Source organism: Aquila chrysaetos, chromosome 26, assembly GCF_900496995.4.
Source record: "Aquila chrysaetos chrysaetos chromosome 26, bAquChr1.4, whole genome shotgun sequence".
In the NCBI taxonomy this organism is placed as follows: domain Eukaryota; kingdom Metazoa; phylum Chordata; class Aves; order Accipitriformes; family Accipitridae; genus Aquila; species Aquila chrysaetos.
Window position 1 is genome coordinate 12,159,346 of NC_044029.1, and position 23,913 is coordinate 12,183,258.

Below are 23,913 nucleotides of genomic sequence, written 5' to 3' on the forward strand. Positions count from 1 at the left end.
AAGGGCTTTTTTTTTTTTTTTTTTTATTAAAAAGAGGTTCTCTGAGAGTTTATATTTCATTCCCTTCAACAAACTGTGGTGTACTGGAACTTGCTGAAAATTAAAAATCAGTAGGTTAAGAGCAAATAAATTAAAGTAACTTAATGTCCACCCATTATCTACATTCCTATTGAAATAACTGACTTTTTCTGTTCCTCAAAAAGTAACAAATATTTTTAGAAATTATCAGAACTGTGTACTGGAGTTTTTCTTCTGTGACAACTCGTTACTAACTCATGAGTGATTTGAGAAGGAAATCCTCCTACGACAAAACAAGACAGGAATAATGCAGCACCATGTCTATCATTAGCATAACAAAAAAAAAATCTTAAGTACAAACTCAATTTAAAAAGCGAAATTAATTACACTGCACGGAGGAAATTTCTCCAGAAAGGGTCTCGAGCTTAGAGCAATCACTTTCAGCTCTGAAGTAGTTCTGCATAGAAGCAAGCAATTATTTTGACAATTTTTCTATCATTTTTTGGTAGCGTTGTGCCTTCATAGTCAAAAGAGGGCCAACTGAAAACTCGCCACTGAAAACTCGCCCCACAGGCTGCCCGGATTTGACGCGTTAACTTTGGACAAGGCTCTCTTCCCTTACCTCGGTACGCTGTGAGGTACCAAGGGAGGGCAACCCACAGAGCAGCCTGACTCGGGGGTCGTGAAAAGTTTCTCCCCAAAGCCCCCGGCTCCCTTTCTCTCCCCGGCAGCCCGCTCGTTTCAGGGGACGACCGTGAAGAATCACACCCCGTGTTCAGGATGCCCGGGTCTGCGCTGGGGGCTGCCCGCACACACCTCCCGAGGGGAGCTGCCGGCAGCCCGGGCCCCGTACCGACCGCCCCGGGAAGGAGCAGCCGCACGCCGGCGCCCACCCCGCCGCCTGCCCGCCCCCGCTGAGGGGAGCCTCGGCACCGACCCCGCGGCCCGGGGCTGCCGCTCTCCACCCGAGCCGCCACCCAACCCGACGGCGTCTTCCCCGAGCCGCAGAGCCTGCAGCCGCCTCAGCCCTTCCTCCCCCCTCACAGATTTTAAGGACTGATCCAAGAAGGCGCCGGGAAAGACGGTCCCCGTGTGTCCCCCGCGCCACTTTCCTGTCAGGAATTAGCCCCTCAGCCACAGAACCGCCTCCACAGCAGCCCGGGGGGGGAGCCCGCACCCCTCCCTGTCAGAGACGCCCCACCTGCTCCGCCCGCCCGCCCGGCCCCCCTCACCCTCCGGCGGCCCTTTCCCGCCGGCCAACGGCCCGCCTCGCGCTGGCGGCCCGGCGGCGGGAGCCGGGTGAGGGGGAAGAAGGAGGAGGAGGAGGAGAAGGAAGAAGAGGAGGAGGAGGAAGAAGAGGGGGAGGAGGGGGAGGGCCGCCGGCGACCGCGCGAAGAAAAGGAGCGAAGCGGCCCCGCGCGGGCGGGAGCCCCGTCCCGCGCCCCGCTGCCGCGCGCCTCCTGCCCGGCTCTCTGATTGGCCGGCCGCTCGGCCGGGGCTCCCCGGCGGGCAGCGTCTGATTGGCCGGATTGTAAAGCGATGTCTGTAGGGCGCCTGGCGGGAGCGGTAAGAGCCCCCCGCCCGCCCGCCCGCCGGGCCGCCCGCCGAGGTGAGGGCGCGGAGCCTCCCGCCGCCGCAGGGGCCGGGGCAGCCTCCCCGCCCGCCGCCTCCTCCTCCTCCTCCTCGGGAACCTAGCCCCGAGCTGCCGCGCTCCCCTTCACGTCCCGCCGGGGACGGGAGAGCGCTGCCCCGGGGCGGGAGCGGCTCCTCTTTAAGGGCCGGGCTAAAAGGGGTTTTCTCGCTTTGCAGATGGAGGTGAGCGTCCTCGCCCTGAGGGACCTGGCGAGCGGCCGGCCGGGGCGGCGGGGCCGCGCTGAGGCGGCCCAGAAGGTGAGCGGGCGGGCGCGGAGGGCGGGCGGGCGGGACTGGCCCCCTCACACGTTAATCCGGCTCTCCCGGTGCGGAGCACCGCGCCGGCCCGGGGGGGCAGCGGGAAGATCGGGGGGGGCGGCCGGGACCGCAGAGGGTTTGGCCTCCTCCCCCCCCCCGCCGGCTGGAGGTTGTTGGGGTGCGGAACCCTGGCCTGGGGGGGGGGGGGGGCTTGGAGACGGGCCGGGCCGGCGTGTGCCCCCCGGATCGTGTCCCTCTCGGTCCCCACGGCAGCGTTTGGGGTGCTGCCCACGGGACCAGGGCAGCTGGTCTGTCCTGCCATGTGGGTCTGTCCAGCAGCATCTTACCTGTCGGTACCTGGAGCACAGGGGTGTCCGGCGCTACCCTTAAGATAAAAAGACAATCTGCTAGAAGAACCGTGAGTCACACCACCGGTGTCAGTAAGTGAAGTGCTTACACTCTGGCATAATTCTCAGGGAAACAGTTTTTAGCTTTCATGTAACGAGCAAAACTCCCTAGGCGATCTCGAGCATCCCAGTGGCTACCGTTGGGTAAAGTGGAGAAGACTTTTGTACAGACTCACCGTTCAAAAGCTAAGCAGCACCAGGCTTGACATGATGTGAGAATAATATAGTCGTGTTATTTAGCAGCAGTCTGAGCGTGCTGATGCACATGTCCACTATGCTTGCCTTCTGGCCTGGAAAAGTATGCCTGTAACCATACCCTGGTGTTCCCAGGTCAAGAGGCTAGGCAGTGCCACTCAGCAAGGAACAAGCTTATCGTTCCTCTCCTGCCTCACCAGCCAGGAGACAGGATACCTAGCCTCAGGCATACCTTGCTCAGTAACGTCTCCTGAACTAGACCCAGTTCATGACCTGCTGTCCATGCTCAACCTGAGTCCTCCAAAGGTCACATAGTTCTTCTCAGACTCAGTTCCTATTATCTCAGATATTTGTTTCAGTTCTGCTGACACACTAAGTTCATTAAGCCAGTCTTTCCTGTCCTCTTGTATTTGGTAAGCCATCTCTGCTTGGATCAAGGTGAATCTTGTACTTCTACCAACTGCCCGTGTGGTTTTGTGGAATACGGCTAGGAGTTCATAGAGCATTGCAGCTACTGAAAAAAAAAAGGGAAGAGGGGGTAAAAGCATTTCTTAGCTTAGTTGGCAATTATGAAATTCAAGAAATGAAGATCTGAAAGGTTGGTAGTAGACATGTACTTTTCTTGTAGTGCCACCACATTTTTCATTGTGATATTTGCACAAACATGAAAATTTGAGGTAGTGGAACAGCAGGTTGCTTCAGCTGCCCTCACTGCAGTTCCATTAGCACCAGCCGTAGTGAACAGGAACTTGAGGGGAAGGTAGACTTTCTCCATTACAGATGAAGTGTTGATTCACTGCCAGATGTGAAATTGCAAGAATATATTGAGTGCCAACAGTATGTGAACATATATTCCGAGAAGTACCATGGCCTCTAAATTGACCCCTATTTATCACAGTGGAGTTAGTTACAACTGGCTAACCGTTAATTGTAAAAGGAGATATATTTATTACATCCTTTTGGGTAATTCATAGGTGAATGTATGCAGAAGCCTTCACCATTAGTGCTCAGAGCACAATGCTTTCGATGTGCCAAATTCATTTCCAGTTTGAATGCTACAGAACTGCTCCTGGTAAAAGCCAGCCTCAGCTGCTACTAGAACTTCTTTCTGCTTTCTACCTAGGCTGATATTTGGAATTGCCTATTTAAATATCTATATCAGCTAGTGATAGCTGAATTGCTCCAAATAAACAGTAAAACTTAACTTAGGACAGTTCCTACAGCAGACCAACAGTAACATAACATTTTCCTCCAGACTGTATTCCATTTCAGAATTGGACTTCTTGCAGCACAAAATAAAATACATAATAACCATATCTAGCCTCAAAGTTGTCATGTTAGATTTTTAAAACTCATTTTGAAAAAAATGTTAGCCTGAGCAAGAAGACTTGCTCAGTTTGAGACCAACACCAAAAAAGCCACAGCTAGGCTGAAGAACAAACAACTTCAAGCCTGATTTATAGTTTAAAAGCAGTTTGCTGTGGTTCCGAAGGCTTCACTCCCAATTCCAGCAAGTTATAAGCTCTGCTAGCTTTCTGATGATAATCTGTCTGCTTTCTCTCTCTCATTTCACTCAAGGTGAATGCAATCATTTCAAGGGACTAAATCTAGAAACCACTGAGCCATATTAGCTAGAGTTCCAAAAAACCAGAGTGTCCTGTTTGTAGAGTACTAAGGAGCATTAAGTGATAGCTGGACTATCTAAGATCATTGATCTCCCTGGGCAAAAAGCAACAGTACAACTTTCTGCATGGGCCTTTCTGGAAGTCCTGCTCCGTGCCAGGTTTAGGATACCTGGGCCTCAATTTTTTATATCCTGCAAAGAAAGCCAGTATGGCATCCTGTCTACTTCATTCCTTTAATCTTCATTAGGTATTTGCACTAACAGGCAAGAGAGAAGTAGTGTCTCTTGCTACTCAGAAACAGATGTCTCAGCTCAAGGATACCACTGATGCTTTCTTCAGTCAGTCCCTTGTAATTAGTTGGTCTGTGGTGACAATTCTTGCAGTAAAAGGAAGGAGAAAAATTGGACCTGAAGATGAAATACGAAAAAAGTTTGATTGCAGCTAGGGACTGGAGGGAGTTGAGCTTCATTCAAAGAATGATAAAAATCAGCTGATGAATTAGACTTTTCCTTCTAAGCAGCTCTTAGCTGTAGTCAAGGAATGCAGTTATGGAGATTTTCTTCATTGTTTTGAGCAGCAGACAGTGCAGATGCAAAGCTTGCTTTACTTGCACATGAGGTGACATCCACTTGAGTTTGACATTTTATGACAGTCTGAGCTTCATCCCCAGCATGGCATTTCACTGGGGACCTTTCAAGCAGAACACCCTGTTTTGCTAAGTGTAATGTGACCAATGCATTATTTCAGTTTCGATCCAATCTGGTGATTTATGTTCGTGTAAGAACAGTCAGAGTTTAAAAGCCTGAAAGGCCACAAGTTTGACTGGTTGACCTCAGGTTCTGTAATTCAGGGCAGTATCTTATATATACTACCTCCAGTACACTAGCATGCAGAATATTTTACCACTTCCAACAAAGGCAGAAGAACTGTGCTAAATATAGCTATGAGTGCCAAGGCATGAGTCACTACAATTACCTTTGTAAGAACAATGAAATTGATTGTTGAACTGGTTTCTTTCCTGTTGTGTCTAAAGAACTTTTTGTTTTTAATAGGAAAATATATTTGATCGATCCAGGATGGCACCAAAGACTCCCATTAAGAATGAACCAGTTGATTTATCAAAGCAAAAAGGCTGCACCCCAGAAAGAAATCCAATTACACCTGTTAAGCTCATCGACAGACCTCAGCCTGATCCCTGGACCCCCACTGCTAACCTGAAGATGCTTGTTAGTGCTGCTAGCCCTGACATGAGGGACAGGGAAAAGAAGAAAGAGCTCTTCAGACCCATAGAAAACAGTGAGCAGAGTGACACACCTGATTTGTTACAGGTGAGACTCAGAACATGGTTAACTTATGTTCAGTTAGGATTCAGACCTTCCTTAAGTTGTGCCTCAGTTTTCTTCCAACTGGTCCTTTGCTCCTTATGGAAAACTGCAGAATTGTAAAACATTCCCAAGGACAGTTGCCTACACAGCACTGACTGAGTAGCAGGACTTTCAAAGACTAAAAGTAACTGCCTTACTAGTAACTGACCTGAGACCCCTCAACAACCTGAATATTACTTAAAAGGACAGTGAAGGAACTAGAGCTTAAATGTGTCATTTTTCCCAATTTAATTACTTCTGATGCTATTTTCTGAACTGCATTAGAAAGAAAATTGCCAGATCATTATGACAGGCAGCGTTTTCAAAAGCAATTCGACAATGGAAGGGCACGTTTTTCCATATACTTTTGAAATCCTATACCTTGTCCACAACAGCCCATCAGAGTGGTCAGTTGAAACCTTTCTCCCCCTTTCCACCTCAGCCCCCGAGCTAGTAGTCAGACAACATGCTCAAGTGTTAGGAAGATTTTTACTTGTCAAGGCTCAGGCAATGCGGGGGCTGATCTCTGTCCTTGCTTTAGGAAGTCAAGAGGATGATGTCAGGATGTAATAAGCATCATTACAGTTTTCCTCCTTCAGACTTTTTTTTTTGTTGTTCCAACCACTGCTTTCCCTCTCCTGGATTATTTCTTATAGAATATCCTTCCTTGGTGACATCAGTGAGTGAGAAGAAGATAGTTCTGGGGTCCTCCTACTGAGAAGCATCATTTGATAGGTGCAGGTCACTCTCCAAGTGTAGATTTTACAGCATCTACAGTGATGGTAGTCTGAAGAATTCTCCAGCTTAGATAGTCATAAAGGAACAAACAGTTCTCTAAAGATAATTCCTAACATTGCTTCCAGTAAGTAAAAAATAGTCGATGTTAAATGTTAGTTCATTACCACTCCAAGCCTGCTAAGATCATATCGCATTTCTGGGGTGGCTACTATAAAGAGTTCAAATATCTTCTAATTAATAAAACTTATACTTAATATTTTTCTCCACACAGAAAGTTAACTCACAAAAGATGTAAAAGTGTTACTGTAAGAATACTGCTATTTCCATACCATATAAAACTCAAAAGAATTCAATCAGAGCAACAGCCTGCCACAAGGTCACTTAGTCACAACCAGCAAAGGACAGTTAAGATCTCATAAGCAAGGAAACGTGTGTTTCAACAGCTGCCACCACTCTCAGCTTTTCTTTGCCAGAAGGCAAGATTATATTTTTTTCCCTCCTTTTTTTGACACAGAAGCAAAACCCCAAAGTGCAGAAAAAAACCCTCCCTCGTTCTCATTTTGTAATAAATAAACATACCTCTTTATACATTCTTGCCATCACAGTTTTATTATTTTCTTTTTCCCTGCAGGGACAGAAAGACCATATTCAGGTCATCCTACAGAGTTCACTTAAGCTAACAGCTTGACTGAGGTTAAGGTTCAGAGACTGGGTGGTGCCTTTTATAGTTTCTTAGCATCGTCCGCCTCCCTCCCCAACTCCCAGTTTCTTAAAGTTATAGAGGCACTGTAAAGGGCAGTAAAATCTCTTGAAAGAGGTGTTGCAGGAACTCTTTGATGGCTTGTATATCTTCTGGTTTATTAGATCCAGAGGTGTTTGAAGGAATATTCCTCCTCCTCTCAAAAAGAAATATTTCTGCCAAGTAGGATCTTACCATCTGATAGTCTTGGGTGGTTGGTCTTACTGTTTTGTTTCCTTATGCGTAACCATTGTTGTATGATCACGCAGATAAGAGTTTTTCTGTGTGATGAACTAAAAAGAGCTTGCAAGCAAAAGTGTGTCACCCAAGTACTCTGGTGCTTGCAAGGAGTCCATGGTTTTTTTTCCTTATTAGAAAGTCTGAGCTTAAATGTTGCTAACATTTGACATATGCCTCACTTGGCTATGCCTTGCTTCTAAAGCTCTGCACTAAAGGGTTAACATTTATTTTTTAACAGTATGATATGGTAGACGACTGCACGGTTGATGAATTTGAAAAGCAGAGGCCCAGCAGAAAACAGAAAAGCTTAGGACTCTTGTGCCAAAAGTTTCTAGCTCGCTATCCAAGTTATCCATTGTCAACTGAAAAAACTACTATTTCTTTGGATGAAGTGGCTTCAATCCTTGGTATGTATACCTGCAAAAATGGGGTAACTGATCACCTGGAGTAACCCAACAGGAGGGCCTTCAAAAGATCATCCTTCTTACAGAGTACATTCACAGTCTGCCTTTCCCTGGGTCTGGATGTTCTTCTAATCATACTAATCAAGAGTTGGAAATGCCTAATATTCCTAAGTGTCTTTACTGCTTGGTAGTGCTACCATTTTGAAATCTGCTTTCTGACTTTTTACGAGACAGATCTGTCTATCAACTCTGTTGCTTTCTTAAATTTTCAATTTGCTGAACACTGAAGGAGTTATGAGTTACAAACCCTCTGAAGGAGGACTTACAAACAACAAATTTTGTCAAAATGGAATGTCTGGGGAAACAATTGCAAACTAGTAGGTGTAGGAAATCAGTTGGGTTCACTGCCTGACTTCAGTAATGTGCCTGACATTATATCTTCCAAGATCTCATGGTTCATCAAGGTTATCGTAGCTTTAAATATTGTCTTGTGAGGGGAGGTTACCAGGAGACCTGCAAGAGTAGAATGAGAAAATGCGTTATATTGAGGTGGCAAGAAGGTATCGAGTAGGCTATTTGCTGGGTCTGCTGTTAGGTTTGGTCTTAGCTAAAAGATTAATGAAATATCTGAGAGAAGTATTAAAACTTGTGAGAGAGGACTTAGCCAGGTCACACCAATAACAAAAAGATCCAGGTCCTTGGTGAGGTTGTCTCTTAGCTAGGAAGGGCTTTACAAAATTAGACTTAAACTAAATAAATATTGTATCTACTTTTAGAACTCAGGTATTTTACAGAAAAGAGGTAGCAAAAATGAAATGTGTCTGTTTTCGAAAGAAAGAGAACAGAAGAGTGATGTCCTCTGTGACTCTGGTAAGAAAGTCCTTGAAATACTCATTTATTTGCTTTGGTAATGGGAAGTGGAAATAGGAGAGAATTCAGATGAAGTAAATAGTTAAATAAATTACTTTTTAAACAAATTGTTCTTTTAGCTTTTGCAGTTACTCCTTTCTGTGTTTGCATGTGATGCTCGTTCTCCAACCTTGTACAGCTGAACATGAGTAGAGCTTTATTCTGTGTTGGGAGTGGCGTTACCTTGCTTTACTAAATACTAGAAACTTTGTTTTAAAACTTACTGTTGGGGATTTTACCTCCCAGAAGAGGGTGCATTTGTTCTTGTCCCTTTGGTTTTCGCTTCCTTGCTTGCCTCTATCCAGTTGCTTCAGGGACCACTAAACTTTTCACTGATGATGTTGCTGCTCTCTGTGTAACAAATGACGGTTGCAATACAGCTTTTGCTGCTAATGTATATTGCTTTGTTCACTGAAGACCTATGGAAAGACCACAAAGGGGGCTATGCTGCTGGTGCCTGACAGACACCAGGATATGTGTAGCACTCTTGTTTTTCTGGCGTATGTTTCACTCCAAGATCTCCACATGCTTGGAAATACTCATTAATTTTTTATCCCAATATCCGTTTGAGGCTGGTAGGTATTATCCATATTCTCCAGATGGGTAAACAGATGCATCAAGGCCTTGCCTTCCACAGGGAAGTCTTTCAAAACTTTTCCCCTTGGCTAGCACTTGTTCTGCTCAGCTGATGTTAACCGTTATGGGATTTCTGGTGCAGATGATGTCACCAGTGTATAGTGCACTGTGTTATATATAACAGCCATGCTTCAAACAGTGCTGGACACGAGCACTTGGGACAGTGAGCAGAGCCACCAGCCTGTTCATATTCAGTCCCCAACCTTGCTCATGTCAGTCAGGCTGAACCCAAGTTGGACATATTTCATAGATTTCCTGTTGGTGCAGACCCAGCCAGCAAAAAGGACTCGTTTCTGCTGCATTTGGGAACAGTGGGTCTCATTCTCCACTGCTTTGCACCTTGTGAATCCTTTGATGCTCCTTTGCTTGGTACATGCTTAGCAAGTAATTGCGCCATGGGAAATGCAGGTGGAGGACCATGCTCCCACTGGTTCCCGTGGGAGTGGGCTTTTGTGTCTACCCTGTGTCAGTGCCAGGCTCAGACCCTTTCCTGCCCTCTTTTACACACAAGCTTGTGTACAGGTATGTGTCTGAGCTCTGAAGCTCTCTGACAAAAAGAGCCAAAGTGCTCTTAAAACCTCAGAGCAGTCTGGGTAGGTCTGAGTGAGTGGGGCTTGGCAGACTACAATCAGTTCTTCTAAACACAGTGTAGGTGCTTTAAGCTGAAGCTATGGCTGGGCCGGCAGTTAAGAAAACAGACGAAGATTATCACACGATGGGGCTGGCCATACATAAGTCAGTTCTTAATTGTGCAAATTTGGATGGATCTAATGTAATGTGTCCAGATGAACAGTGAAAAATGTGTTGTGAACACTCAGTATTAGAGAACAGCCTAGCCTGTTCTCTGTTCCGCTTCTGCTGAAGAGCACATTAAAACTAGATGAGCATCTATGTCTTTTTTATTTCCCCCCCTTAAAACAGGAGTTGAGCGGAGACGAATTTATGATATAGTGAACGTCTTGGAGTCATTGCACTTGGTTAGCCGTGTGGCCAAGAACCAGTACTGTTGGCATGGCCGGCACAACCTCAGTCAAACTCTGAAAACACTTCAGGAAGCAGGAGAGCTGCAGTATGGAGAGCTAATGACCTTCTTCCAGCACAAGGAGCAGGACTTGGAGTACAAATTTGGAGAACGGAAAAAGGAAACTATTCCAGATTCTCAAGACAGACCGTTACTGGACTTTTCAGAATCAGATTGCACCTCTGGTAAGATAACTGATGTGTGTGATGCGATACACAGACACAAGTCTCTTTCTCCAGTTTACTATGTGACTTTTCCCCTTGCTTCGCTTTTAAATTAAATAATAAAAAAATACTCTTTTCAAAAAGCTGCTGAATTCACCACGGAGTTGACAGAATCCTTCCTTCTATCCTGTCCCTAGCATAGTTCTCAGCATGGATTTTTCTCTCTGTCCTACAGACTGGCAGGAACTTATGCCAGACACTTCAGTTCTTCATTTCCGACCTGTATCTGACAGTAAATGCTTTATCCTGACAGAAGGTGCCATCTTCCATTTGTCTACTCTTTGCATGCTGCCTATGTAATACAGTGTTTTAAGTTACAAAGTCCTTTGGAGTCACAAAATTATAGTGGCACAAAACTGTGTAATGTAACATAGAATCAGCTTTGGAATCTGACTTTCTAAAAGCTATTTCTCCAAGCTTTAATTTTTATTGCTTTTTGAAGAGAGACTTCTGTTTGCATTACTCAGTTATTTGCTGCCTTTCAAAAGATTTCTGCTTCCTGACAAGGAAATACTTTACCCCTTTTGTGTGTGAGAAACCTACTTGCTAGTTTTCTGGCTGTGATGGATGACATATGCTAAGAGGCTTGGATATTATTTGTAACACAGCATCTGCAAACAGCAGAAAGGACAAGTCGTTGCGGATTATGAGCCAAAAGTTTGTCATGCTGTTCCTTGTCTCCAAGACCAAGATAGTCACTCTGGACATCGCAGCAAAGATACTGATAGAAGAGACCCAGGATACAGTGGACCACAGCAAATTTAAAAGTAAGCTGGCTATTGGAAGGCGAATCAATCAGTCAGTGAGTAAAGAAAACGGGCATGTTTGGACTGACACCAGTAGGTAACAGCAAGAGCAGGTCAAGAATCTTTCGCTGAAGTACGGTTTGGGGTTTTTTTTTAATTGTAAATGCCAGTTTGTGAAAACAGAGCTTGGGGTGGGGAAGAGTCAGTTTGACTATTATCTCCAAGTTTTAGATTCAGAATGAAGAAAAATCTTTTTTTTTGTTTGAATTTTTTTTCATACTTTAACCCTGTTTCCTGTACCATTCTGAATGACATTTCAAAACTTACTGAAATGAAACATGTTGTTTAATTTAATGGAATTCATTTTCTTCTCTGCAGAAATGTGTTACTTCTCCTTTTTACTCCAGAAATCTTTCACAGCTGGATGGCACAGTTTGCTTTTCAGTTAGTGAGGATTATTACTTTGATCCCTTGGACAACATGGAAAAACTCAGCATTAGTAAATAATTCTTCTAAAATAAAGACTTTTATTTTAAGTCTTTAAAGTACTTTTAAAATAAAGTACTTGCACTTCAGTCTTAAAATTCTCTGCCAAATACCAGGAGGGATGTAAGGAGTTTAGCTGGACAATCTGTGGGTATCATATTCAGCTCAAGCATATTATTTACCAGAGTCACAGAGATTTTTCTAAGACTGTTACATTTTTAGATGATAAATATGGGTCCTCTTGTGATCAGCTGTGCACTCATGTGCCTCTTGCCCCGATGTGCTTGTCTTTACCTCATGTGGAGGTAGCCGCCCTTTCTGGGCAAGCTCATGATGTAATCACTCCCTAACCCTTTTCCATCAAAATGAGGTAAGTGTGCTTGAAGCTGAGCAGCTAAGATGGATAAGAACCTAAGATACGAAGAAGCAGTGACAAGTAGATGGGAGCTGGCATGGCAGGCTTCATAGGAGGTGGCTTAAGTCCATCCCAATTTGATTTTACCCACCTCATCTATGAAAGCTGTGGTGATATCCTGGAAAGAAATTACCATGTAAATATGTACTGTGTGCATTGTAAACATGACTGTCTTGACTATTTCTGCCCTTTCTTGTTAGCAAAGGTACGAAGACTGTATGATATTGCCAATGTTCTCACCAGCCTAGGCTTGATCAAGAAAGTTCATGTCACAGAGGAACGAGGACGCAAACCAGCCTTCAAGTGGATTGGGCCTGTGGAGTTCCCTGGAAAGACCGGTAACTTGTATAACTCGCATCTCTTTTCTTTTTGGTTTGACAGTCACTTACCAACTGGTAAAAGGTTGTTTTCCATGTGTAAAGAATGGCTTAGCATTCATCGTCCGCCCTGTGATTAATAACTGCTGGCCAGCTCCACATTTGCCCTTGTTAGACTTTACGTTCAAGGGCTGGAGCTGTGGACAGATGTTGAAAGATACTGTGTCTTGCTGGTATTTTTACACTGACTTACATAACCATATGAATAACTGTATGAATTGTAGAATAATGGCAGATAATGCCTACATCTCCAAATCTGCGTCCACAGCTTTTCTGGGTTGCAAAATCTCAGTAATTCTGTCATAATTAGACAGTGAATTATTTTCTTTGTAAGTGGACTTACCAAGGTAGAGCAGGGCTGTTTCTTGCACGTGTCCTCTCGCACAAAAGGTTTGTCTGCAAAGAAGGAGGCGGTGGGCCAAAGCATCTCTAAGCTGCTGATTTTGGGCTAGAAGCCAGAGCAAAAGGAAGCCTTTTGGTAATGTATTTGGGTCAAGCCAGTGCCAGGACCAAGTAGAAGTGAAGGATAGTGTTAATGCCCTCTTAGTACCCTTTCTTCTGGCTACGCACACTAGAGTGCAGCTGCTGCTGCAGCTGGCATGGAATGGAAAGGAGGGAAGCCCTTATCTTGTCTACTGGTGCTTACTGAGCTTAGGTCTGCTTCAGTGTTGTGGGGTTTGAGATGATATAGAGGTTACCTCCTCTCTTATGGCCAAGTTCAGTAACATGGCAGAAGCCTAAATGATGAGCTGTGTTCCCTGAAGGACTGTTGTACAAAATTATGTTCTTACAGATGAGCCGAGAGGGCATAGCCCAACATCTGATCCTCTGCCAGGGACACAGAGAGGAGCCTGTGCCCCATATCAGATCTGTGCTACTGGAAAACAAAGATTTACACGTCACGCTTCATTTAACGGTGCACAGCCTTGTGAAGGGACCAGAAGAAAAGTCAGTTCTGAGCCCAACAGCCCACGTCAAGAGAGGCAAGGTAACTACTAATGAAGCATGTTCTTTTGTATCCTGCTAGATCTGCCCAATTGTGGGCCCACCAATTTAAGGCTCTTGATTGGGTGAATCAGCCTAATTAAATATGTGAATTACCCTTGGGAGGTGCCTGTATTTCTACTGTCCATATGGGAGACATGAGACTTCTGAGAAGTCACAGGAAGTATGAGACTTCTGTTTTGTCATGTGCTTTGACCTCCAGTCAAGCAACTAAAGTTAGATGAGATGAATCTGGGTCATACTGCCTTGAAGCTGCAGTTTGTTTTCCGGTAAATGTTTCTGTTCTCCACTAACTGCAACTATACTACAGTTGCTTCTGTGAAAATTTGGTATAGATAAAAGAAAGATTCTTTAGCCACAAAAGCTTGCTTTATTTTATGGTTCCTAGTATAGTGGAATTTACTGTAACAATCTAATGGATAGCTGTTAAAAAAGATAAAGCAATTACAGGGCTTTTCACAGTTCCCTCTTATAGGAAATGATGATTTGGAGCACCTCTCCAGTGGGACTGAGAGTTCTGAGTGTCTTGCACATTCTGGCTCTAGGTGATTAGTGGATGTTATAAAAATGTGCCAGGATAGAAAAATTATACCAATTATTTTATATGGCCAGTATCAAAATACGCTTGGTAAACCTACCTGTTATTAATTGAATGCTCCTTTGTTCTTTCAGCCTGTATTGTGAATTCAGATGAATATTGCTCCAAAATGATAAATCTAGCAGCTGTCTGCAGGCAGAAAATAGAGGAAGATAGTAGGTAGGTTGGTCTTAACTCCTGTCCAGTTTCAGCTTCGTGCTTGTCATGTTTAGTTCAAGGCTAGATTCCATTGATGAGACTGAGATAGAAAATTGCTGCAGAGTCTCATTATTACTATTTTAATGCTGATAGGTCTCAGCGTGGGTTGTTTTTTTTTTCCATGGCCAATTTACAGCCACCTGTACTTGTACCACTGTTGTCCTTTAAATCATGATTCCATGGAAGAGCCTCTCTGTTGTATCAGTGGGTCTTCTCTACACCCATGGTAATTTGAATTCATTTGTGAATGATTGACTCTAGTCAAGTGCAACTGAAAGCGTTATTGTTCTGCCAAAACCCTGATAAGTCTGTTTCTGTGCAATTAGAAATAATAAAAGGTGACCCTCCTTGTAAACTGTGTAAAAGTAGTGGTTTGGGGGGTAGAATTTTTCCACATTTATGTCCAACAATGTACCTGTTTGCTTTTAAGCAAAAAATAGGGGTTTAATTTTGGACTAAATGTTTTTCCTCTTTTCATTACTTTTTTTTTCAGGAATAAAGCTTGTGCCACAGAAACGATATTCAGTTCGGCAAGGAAGCCAAGCATAACCTCACCTCTCTCCCTTCTTCCAGTTCCGGGGGACTCTGAATTTTGTGTTAACCCTTTGCCTCAGGCAGTTTTCCCTGTCGTTCAGGCAGATGTGCCAAACCTCTCGCTGCCAAATGGGGTCAGCAGCCAAGCTCTACAACCTTGCACACCAACAGCCTCCAAAACAGAAAATGGAAAACCTACCCTGCTCCCCAACCAACCCTTCCTGTGCTTCCCATCTTCATCCCTTTTTATGTTGTGTGGCGGTCTTCAGGAAAATAACTTGAGGGAGACCCTGCCCACCACAGGAGACGTGGGAAAGAGAAGTGTAGAAGCTCAGGCTGCTGTACCTCCAGCTGCCTGCCAGAAACGCAGCTCCCACAAGTGTGCATCGCCCTCTGCACCTGTAGATGATGAAGAGCCAGCTGCTAAAAAGCAGACCATGGAACAGAGTGATGTGCCCCTCTCACTTGTAGTACCCAAGGTAAAGAAGTGAATTTCGTTATTGCTTAGGCTTCCTGTTAGGGACGAAAGACTTTTGCCCAAGATAGTGTTTTCAGAAGCAAAAATTCACTACACCACTCCTGTTACAGGTACAGATACAATGCTGCCTCCCACATATTAATAAAATTGTAAGGGTGCTGTGCCAGGAAGTATAGGCATTAACTGGGAGATGTTTTCACGTTACCAGGGGAAAATGGACTGTGATTGCTTTGCATAGTGAAGTGATGGTCAGCTGTTCTTTGTAATCAGTGTCCTGATCATTGCCTTCAACAAAACAGCCTGCCAGAGGGGAAGAAATCAATGTGACTATTACTCCTCATCTTCCCCTGTTAGCTTGGGCTTTCCCTGACAGCAGCAGCGTTGCTTACTCCACCAAGCTACAGCAAATGTGATTTGTACTTTCCCCCTACTCTCCAGCCTGAGTCCCTCCCTCTCATGCCCAGTGTTGCCCACAGCAGGCTGGTGAGAGAAGAGATGATGGTGAAGGTGAAGTGCATCTATATCACAGGTTTTTTTAACTACTGAAAATGGGGGTCAGGCTCAAGGTCCTGTCAGGTGGTTTTCCTTATCAATAAAGAGAAATGAATCCCCAAATTCAGGTATTTCTTATCTAGTGTCTCCAAGTACTGAAAGTGAGCTACAGCACGGGGCTTAGGCATCACTAATATTGTTCTTCAAACCTCAAACAAAATTTTTAACTTGGTGACTTGCTAATGAGTTTTGTGCTGCCCCTTTGCATAGATGCACATTTTACTCTGTAGCTGAGGAAACTGCATGAGAAACATTGTACTGTGTTATTTCAGTTTGGACTCATCATTTCCTCTTTTTGTTTTTGCTTAGAAGCCTTTTGAGTCACCCAAGGCAGAATCTACCCCAGGAAGTGGCTGTACATCTGCTGAACATCTAGAAGCTTTTCATCTTGACCACGCAAGTCCTGCTGCTCCAGAGGCTGCACACAAGGAGTCTACTAAGCCTTTAGATTCTCAGGAGCAAGAAAGATGGTCTCAGAATAAAGACCCTGATGAGCCCTCTCCAGGAAAAGAGCAGATCTCTAAAGAAAATGCCAATCAACCTTTCCTACCACAGTATCTTTTTGTTCAGCCTACTGCTGGTAAGGAGCGCCAGGAGATCTAGAGGCACTCAAACTTCTGCCTCTGTTCACTGAGCTGTTCAAATAGGGAGACCTACAGATAGGTGAATAAGTCTATATTTGGCACAAAAACTGTCAGCAGTTCTCTGTAGTAGTTTAATAGCTCTGAACTCTCTTGACTCCGCATGAACTGTTGCTTCTGTGAAAATACAGGCATTTTTCTGAGGTACCCAAACATTAATAGAGATGAATAATGTGGTGCTTGCATGCTTGAATTATGTGCAGCAAAAAAGACACCTATCCAGCATTCAAAACTTGGAGAAGTTGGAAGTCTAGGTTTGGCAGTAAGGCGGCCAGAATAGTGCAACAGCATCCCCCTGAGTGGGTGAATTTAGTCATCTATGACCTTTGTACTGTCTTGTCACGTGCATCATCGGGATAGCCCTACAAAAACTGAGGCACTGGGAGTGTAGCCAGGCCTGTTCGTACTACACGGTAGGGATGGGGAGGAAGTGGCTGAAAATACTACAAGAGGATTTCATGTCCACCATTTTCCATGCCTGTGTTTGTGTGGAGTGGAAGAGTGTTTTGTGGGAACAGGATACATGTGGCAGATTTCCATGACTACTGCTTTAGTATTTGATTCACTTGTGGCACAGAGCGAGGTCTATGGGATTTCACTTATAGGATGGAGACGCTCAGTTTGAAAATGTTGAACCTGTTGTATTGCAAGGTCAGACAAACCGGGAACTGGAGCAGCTTCTGTTTCAAAACAGTATTTCAGCCATTGTCAGGAAAATTAGCGCCTTTGGGGTATATCTTTGTGGGTGTTTTCCTTTTTTTTTTTTTTTTTCTTATTAAAAGCAATGCATATGTTGTCATATAGCAGAGGATGTGATTCCTGTTAGTGAAAAAATTGTTTAGCCAAGATGTTGCTTGTAACTGAAGTTAGAAGTGGAAAACAGCAAGGTGTGTGTTTGATGCTTAATATGAACAAAGTAAATGGATGCAGATATAGTGAACAGGCAGTAGGGGGGGAGATGGAGGAAGGTAAGGAAAGGGAGCTTGACAGAAGAGTCACAGGTTTGTGACAGTTTTCTTCTTTTTGTCACAGTTTTCTTCCTGGGCAGCCTGTCTCTTTCTTTGGTGTCATCTCTCTTTCCTGTTCTAGACGAAGTTATAATAGCTTAATTCCAATTTGTCAACTGTATTAATGCCTTGCTTTTTCTCTCTTTGGTTTAGGATTAAGCAGTTTTAATTTCCTGTTCTCTGCAAACCAAGCCCCTGGTGCTATCAGCCTGGCTGCGAGCCAGTTACCTTCTCTGAGCGTCCCCTGTGTCGTGGTGCCGTCAGCAGCCGTGGCTTCCTTCCCTCTCGTCTGTTCTCCCACAATCACCGGTCCTCTTTCCCCAGTTCCCGATGGCTCCTTCTCAGCTGCCACCTCCATGAATTTCAGTATGTCTGGCTTGGCATCAACAACGCCTGTTTTCATAGGCACCACGGCCGTGGTTACCCCCAAGGTCTCACCCGTGCCTTCGGTGGATCCCCAGCAACCAGCTCACCCCACTCTGCACCTGAGTCCTGTGCTTGCAAGGTCTTGCGGTGCTGTTAAACTGGACTCCCCCGTGTGTATGGGGCATCCAGTGACCCTTCTGAAGCTGCAGCAGGTAAGAGTCAAAGCTGGTTGAGTGACGATGAAACAGCGGTGCCAGGTCACTGGGCCTGAAGGCAGCTTGTGCTGCAGGCTAGTGCTGGTGTGTCAGAGTGGTAAGCTGGCACGCTGGGAGCTGGTGTCTTCCACTTAGTTTCCATGTCCATCTGTAGTAGTGGTGGGGCTTGGGACAGTGTTAAAGATATAGCCCAGCATAGCACATCTAGCCCTGAATGGTGAAGTGGTGAGTTTTAAAAATCTTACAAGAATTTTAAAATCATAAAAATCTTAATCTTTAAAAATCTTATAGGAATAGAGAAAAAAATGAGTTACAGGGTTTTTTCCCTAGAAATCTGAGTCAATATTTTTTCCGCATTTGACACTATCATTGTAAGTGTGTTGTGCAATGGCTACAGAAACACATTAGGTGGACAGGAGGACGGATTGTCATAATTCAGGAGTCAAGTGGCTGCAACACTTCTTAGGTAGTAGGGTCCTGGGTTACTTCCTCACCCCGTTCTGATCTCTGTTCAGCATCAGAACTGGGGGAAAACAACAATTCTTGTGGGTTTTGTTGGTCTTCTTTATAAATATATTTTTTAAAAATCTACCATAGAAACAGAATTTGTGAGTTAGAGAAAAAGAGAAATTTAGAAGTGAAGGACTCATTATTTTTTTTGAAGTACAATGAGTGACATGAAACAGTCATGTCACACTGCGTTACCTGGGTCTTTACAACTATTAGCAATGACAGTTTGGCACTGCTTTAGCTTATATTCTTAAATCTGTGATTTGTTTTTCTATTGTCTAATGCAGTGACTAATAGATTGAACTTTTGGAAGCTTTATGAATGTTACTTTATATTTCTCTTGCTCGAGCTTTAGAAAAAGTCTGTAATAGAGACTGGTTGGCAGCCAGTCTTATTACAGATACTAACATTAGAGGTCACGGTACAGTGACACTCACAACAGAAGTGGCCAGGGCTTAGGAGACTAATTTTAGATCTGTTTTGATCCTAACAAATAAAGAAAGCAAGTAAAACACCGAGGAAGGGAAAGAGCCATTTAAGCTAAAGGACAAGATTGGCATAAGAATGAATGAGTGTGAACTAGTCATGAATACATTTAAGTTGGAAATGAGATAGAGGCCTTCAGCTTCCAGCAATGATGTACTGGCAGACAGCTCCAGAACAGAAAGGGGCAAAGCCTGTAGCTTTTCATGTGTAGCTTCTGAAAGGATGTGTGACGTGGTTCCTGATAGTGGCAGGGTACAGGGCTTAGTGTCTACAAGCTGTCTTCTGTTTGCATGCTTGCATGTAGACTCTGAGAACACCCTCCTGAATCGCTTCGGTTTTGTTTCACAAATAGCCTTCGTCAACTCCCCTCACTCCCAAGAGCATTCGTCCGGCACATCATGAGGCATTTTTCAAAACTCCTGGAAGTCTTGGAGACCCTGTTGCATGGAAGAAAAATGAAGGCAACCAGACCAGAAATGCCAGCTCTGTGCAGAGGAGACTCGAAATCTCTAGTACCAGCCCTGACTAACTCCACTCATTGCAAAGGGTGGGCAGATTGTCTTAGGCCCCTGTATTGATTACAAGAGAACAATCTCTTACATGACAAGAGGAGTACGTCAGAATGTCATCCCTTTTGGCATGCTTCCCCGCTACCTATTCACCCACTGGTTCTGTTAACCACATTCTTCACAAATCATCCTTGATACTGAAAACCTTTTACTGAATTGTTCCTTCAGTACTGATTTGAATTCAGATGCTGTCCTTCACACAGCCTTGTGGGCATCAAATTGTATTTGTGGTTTTAATTTGGAAAACTCTCTTTATTGCCGTGAGGAGATGCAAACAGATTTTCTTGGAGTCCCCAGGGGTTCTTTTTTCATGGTTTTAAGTGAGATGTCTAGCACTTATCTGGGGTAAGCATTTTTTTTGCATGTACTCTACTTACCCTGAGTAAATCTGTGGTGAAAATGATAAACTTTTCCAGTTGTGAGAGCAACTGCTTCCTTGGCTCCAATCTGTCAAATCCTGCCTCTGCAGTGCAGCCTTTTGCTATTTATTTTGTACGTCAGAGTGGGATTTAGTGCAAAAAAGTTTTTTTGCAGCTTCAGAATAACAGATTTTCTCAGGGTAGGATTACTTGAATGTCAGTTGGTGGTTGTACAATTTGCCCAGCACTTGTTATTAGAAAAACCTAATAATAACACAGTATGATTGAATGTATACATGTGAAAAATATTAAGACCAAAATAACTGTGAATGTTAACATTTTTATAATTGTGTTAATGAACTGTATTATTCCTTGGTTGTTTTTTTTCTTTGACTCTGAGCAAAATGTACAATTTAGATGTAAAGAATACAAAACCTGATTCCTTAAATAAGTTTGACAAAATAATTTGAGAGTGACAAGCCACTGAGAGGTCTGTGCTAAGACTTCATCTCCCATTTAAATATATATTCTAGTCTTTGTGACCAAGGAATACTAGTAAGTCATTAACCACATGATTAGATTCAGTCTTACCTGAGTCTACTTAAGTGCCTACTTAACGGTTTACTTAAGTCTACTTAAGGGGTATGTACTTAAGTGCCTAACTCTTCACTTGCAAGAATTTCATAACTAGTTAATAGTGCATTTGAGCATACTTGGAAGACAAGGGAGATCTTATCTTTTGGCATGTTATCTATCTAAACCATAAAAAAGAAGCTGAAAAGAGCAGGAGCCATGAATTTTGGAAGTGGGAAAAAAATTAATCTGTATTCCTTAAGAGAAGATAAAGAAGAAGAAAAGTCTAACGGTTAACATTCAGAGTTCTCAAATAATGCATGGTGCTATTAATAACACAGGACATAATTTTAAGAGTTAATGCTCTTATGCTTGGGTATGTTTTCACTGGTATAGCAATCTGCAATTAAATTCATGCCATTTCCTGTTTAAAAGACAGAAAGTGTTGCTGGTGACATCATGTTACTCTGGACTTTTAGTAAACATAAGGCCAGCGTTATCAGCTCTTCTCATTGGTATTGGTACTGGTTTTCCAAGGGTAGATACACTGTCGGATGTGGTACTTCGTTGGTTGAGGGAGGCTAGGACTTTGGGGGTTGGGGATTTGATGAGGTTTTTTATTTTTATAATGAAATGTATTATGGAAATGGAGTTTAAGAAAGAATTTTAGTGAAGCTGGGAGTTTGAGTAATGTGGCCTTATCTTAGAATAGACCAATAACAGCCTTATAAGGAGGGCTGGTTAGCCCTCGTTGAAAGAAAATCTATAGTAGAATTATCATAGGAAATTTCAGGGGTGGTAAAGAGAAATCTTCAGACTGCTAAATTTTAAGTTTGGTTTTGGTTTTTTTTTTTAAATTACACTACAGTTGTGAAAGTTTACAGTTTTTGCTATTTCTTCTTATACGCCCACTTAAATTAATTTCACATTGAAAAGCAATGTGTAATTAGCATGGTGCTGCCCCTGCACTTCCACTAGTGTGCATTTGTTGCTGTTGGGGTTGGAAACAGGCTGCTAGGGTTCAGGATGAAGTGGTTGATGTTGATTCTCCAAATCTTGTCTTTTCCCCTCTAGTACAGTGCAGCCTTTTAGTGAAATGGCAGCTGGGAGCGGAGAGGAGGATCAGAGCTAGTATTGGCTCTTCGCTCCAGTTGAAGCGTCATCACAAAAATTGCCTTGCTTTGTCAGTAATGTTATTCTGTGCCATAACTAACTTAACTATACTTGAAAATGCAGGGAGTGAAAACGGATCTTCAGTTTCCAATTTCTGCTTCCACTTTTGAGTTTCCATACAGCAGGTCTAGAAATGAGGATCGACTCCCTCAGGATCAAAGCAGTTCGATGGGTCACGGTTGCAAAAGCAGATTTGGGCCTGGGAGAAGAAGGGGGTTGATATGCTGTCTTGTTTTTGTCAATGCAAACTTCCCACTAAAATAGGGGTGGGACCACCGAAGCAGTCGGGCGGCAAAGGGATCAATGCTACTTGCAGTACCTGAGCTGCTGAACTAGACCGGTGGGGAGGAAGGGTTGGTTGTCAGAGGGGGAATGAGTTTACCTTTCCTATCTTTGCCTTCACTGAAAGCTAAGAACTAAAATAAACTAGGAACAACTCATCAGCGAAGTAGCTTTGGAAAAGCAGAATTTGTATTTGCACTGAGGTGAAGTGCGTACCCAGGATGTTCTGCAGGGTTTGTGAAACCTTTCTGTCCCAAGACCGTTGCTGAGGAGGGTGAGCGTATAACTTATACTTGAATCTACCTGCCACGTTTACATTTCTGATTGTCTTTTGTAAATTGGTGCTATTTCTGTATTTAAAAAGCTGTATTTTTAATGTAAAGCTGCTTCCAGTTTGTATCTTTGCACTGCTAGTTTAATATAGATATTAATTTTATTGCTGTTTATAACTGTTATTCAGTGATTAGACGTCCTGCTTTTCCTGCTCTCTAGCCATCTTTTTAGCTGTCTGCATATAGCTTTACTCCAATCACACTGTTTGGTTGAATATTTTTTTTTTATACTATCTCTTAGCAAAATATTAAACTTTTACAGAATAAAAATGGAATTAAAACCGAGGCTGAGGCTGTGATTTCAGTATGGAGAGCACCCTTGAAAAGAAATATCCATCCACCGCACATCTAGGTGAGCAGTACCTGTTGGATCTGAGCACTGAATAAGTAGCAGAGGATGACAGCTCGCCCCAGCGGCTCTCGCCTCCGGCTATTTTACGCAGCACGGACACATTTCCCACTCCAGCTGTTGCAGGCACAAGGACCAGTGCAATACAAACTGGCTCTTAAAAGTCCTGGAGCTGGCCAGGACAACACCCGATGGCCCCGGCCCAAAATCATGCAAGGTGATCCCCAGCCCTACCACGGCCGTGGGGCTGCCCCGTGGCCCCACAGCCGTCCCTCGGCCTGGTTTTCCACAGGATGGCAGCAACGCCTGCCCAACCGCCGGCCGCAGACACCCAAGAGTGAGGCAGGCCCTGATGCAGAGGCCGGTTTCCCACAAGCAGAAGCCGGCATTGGCTTGTGCGTGTTTATTAACCACCAACCGCTCGTAAAAATACAGAAGTGGAGAATGCGGCCGTAGCCCCGTTTCCCTTTCTCTTCCCCTTCCCTAATCACACACACACATAAGACAGCTTGACCCAAACCCAGGTTTGCTCCCATTAAAATAAATAGCAAGTTCACTATCGATTTCAGCAGGCCCAGTATTCCCCCGTCCCCGGAATTAGAGATGTGAGTTAATGTCCCATGTCACCAACAACAGCTGCAAAACGCCTGTGAGTTGCAACTGGCCGAGTTCCTCAAAACTCATTTCTAAAAGGAAAACTCAGCAGCTCACTCAATATTGTTTTGGGGTTTTTTTGACCTGTGACTCCACCAATAAAAATTTTCCCTTTCAACTGGCAGAGGAAGGATGACAAGTTTAATAAGATTAACTATGGTATGAGAAGCACTATCAAGCCCTGACCCTGCTCCAGCTCCACTGGCAGGACCATGGCCATCGTTTCCTTATGGAGGAGCGGGGCTGTAGCTTCTAGCAGTTCTCGTCCTCACTGGTACACTTAAACCTCCCCCTTCTGAAGTAAAAAAAATAATTAGAGGGGAATATCGAACTCCCTCTGATTTGGTTCTCTCTATAAAAAGGGAAAATCAGAAGCAGTGCCATTGTGGATGAACACCTTAGTGCTCCACAGCACTGGGCAGCCCAGAGCCAGCTGGGAGACAAAAATAACCCCCTGGTGCTGGAAGGTGTTGAATTCTGCTGGCAAACCCAGTCAGAGGCAGAAGCAAGAGGGAAGTCTCCGACGGGCGGCAAAGCAGAGCCTGGTCCCACCACGTCCAGGAAAGCAGGTATTCACCAGCCCTCTTGGTCAACAAGG

General features: G+C 44.1%; 1 protein-coding gene across 1 annotated transcript; it reads left to right on the forward strand.

The window, feature by feature from the left end:
- The first annotated feature begins 1,607 nt into the window (after positions 1–1,607).
- Positions 1,608–22,555, forward strand: E2F7 (E2F transcription factor 7). The gene is made up of 13 exons (XM_030003210.2): positions 1,608–1,627; positions 1,828–1,908; positions 5,188–5,463; positions 7,455–7,623; positions 10,087–10,371; positions 11,019–11,177; positions 12,258–12,395; positions 13,228–13,422; positions 14,112–14,196; positions 14,729–15,248; positions 16,109–16,379; positions 17,601–18,025; positions 19,377–22,555. The coding sequence occupies exons 2-13, from the start codon at positions 1,828–1,830 to the stop codon at positions 19,551–19,553; spliced, it is 2,781 nt and encodes a 926-aa protein (XP_029859070.1). The 5' UTR covers positions 1,608–1,627; the 3' UTR covers positions 19,554–22,555.
- The last annotated feature ends 1,358 nt before the right edge of the window (positions 22,556–23,913 follow it).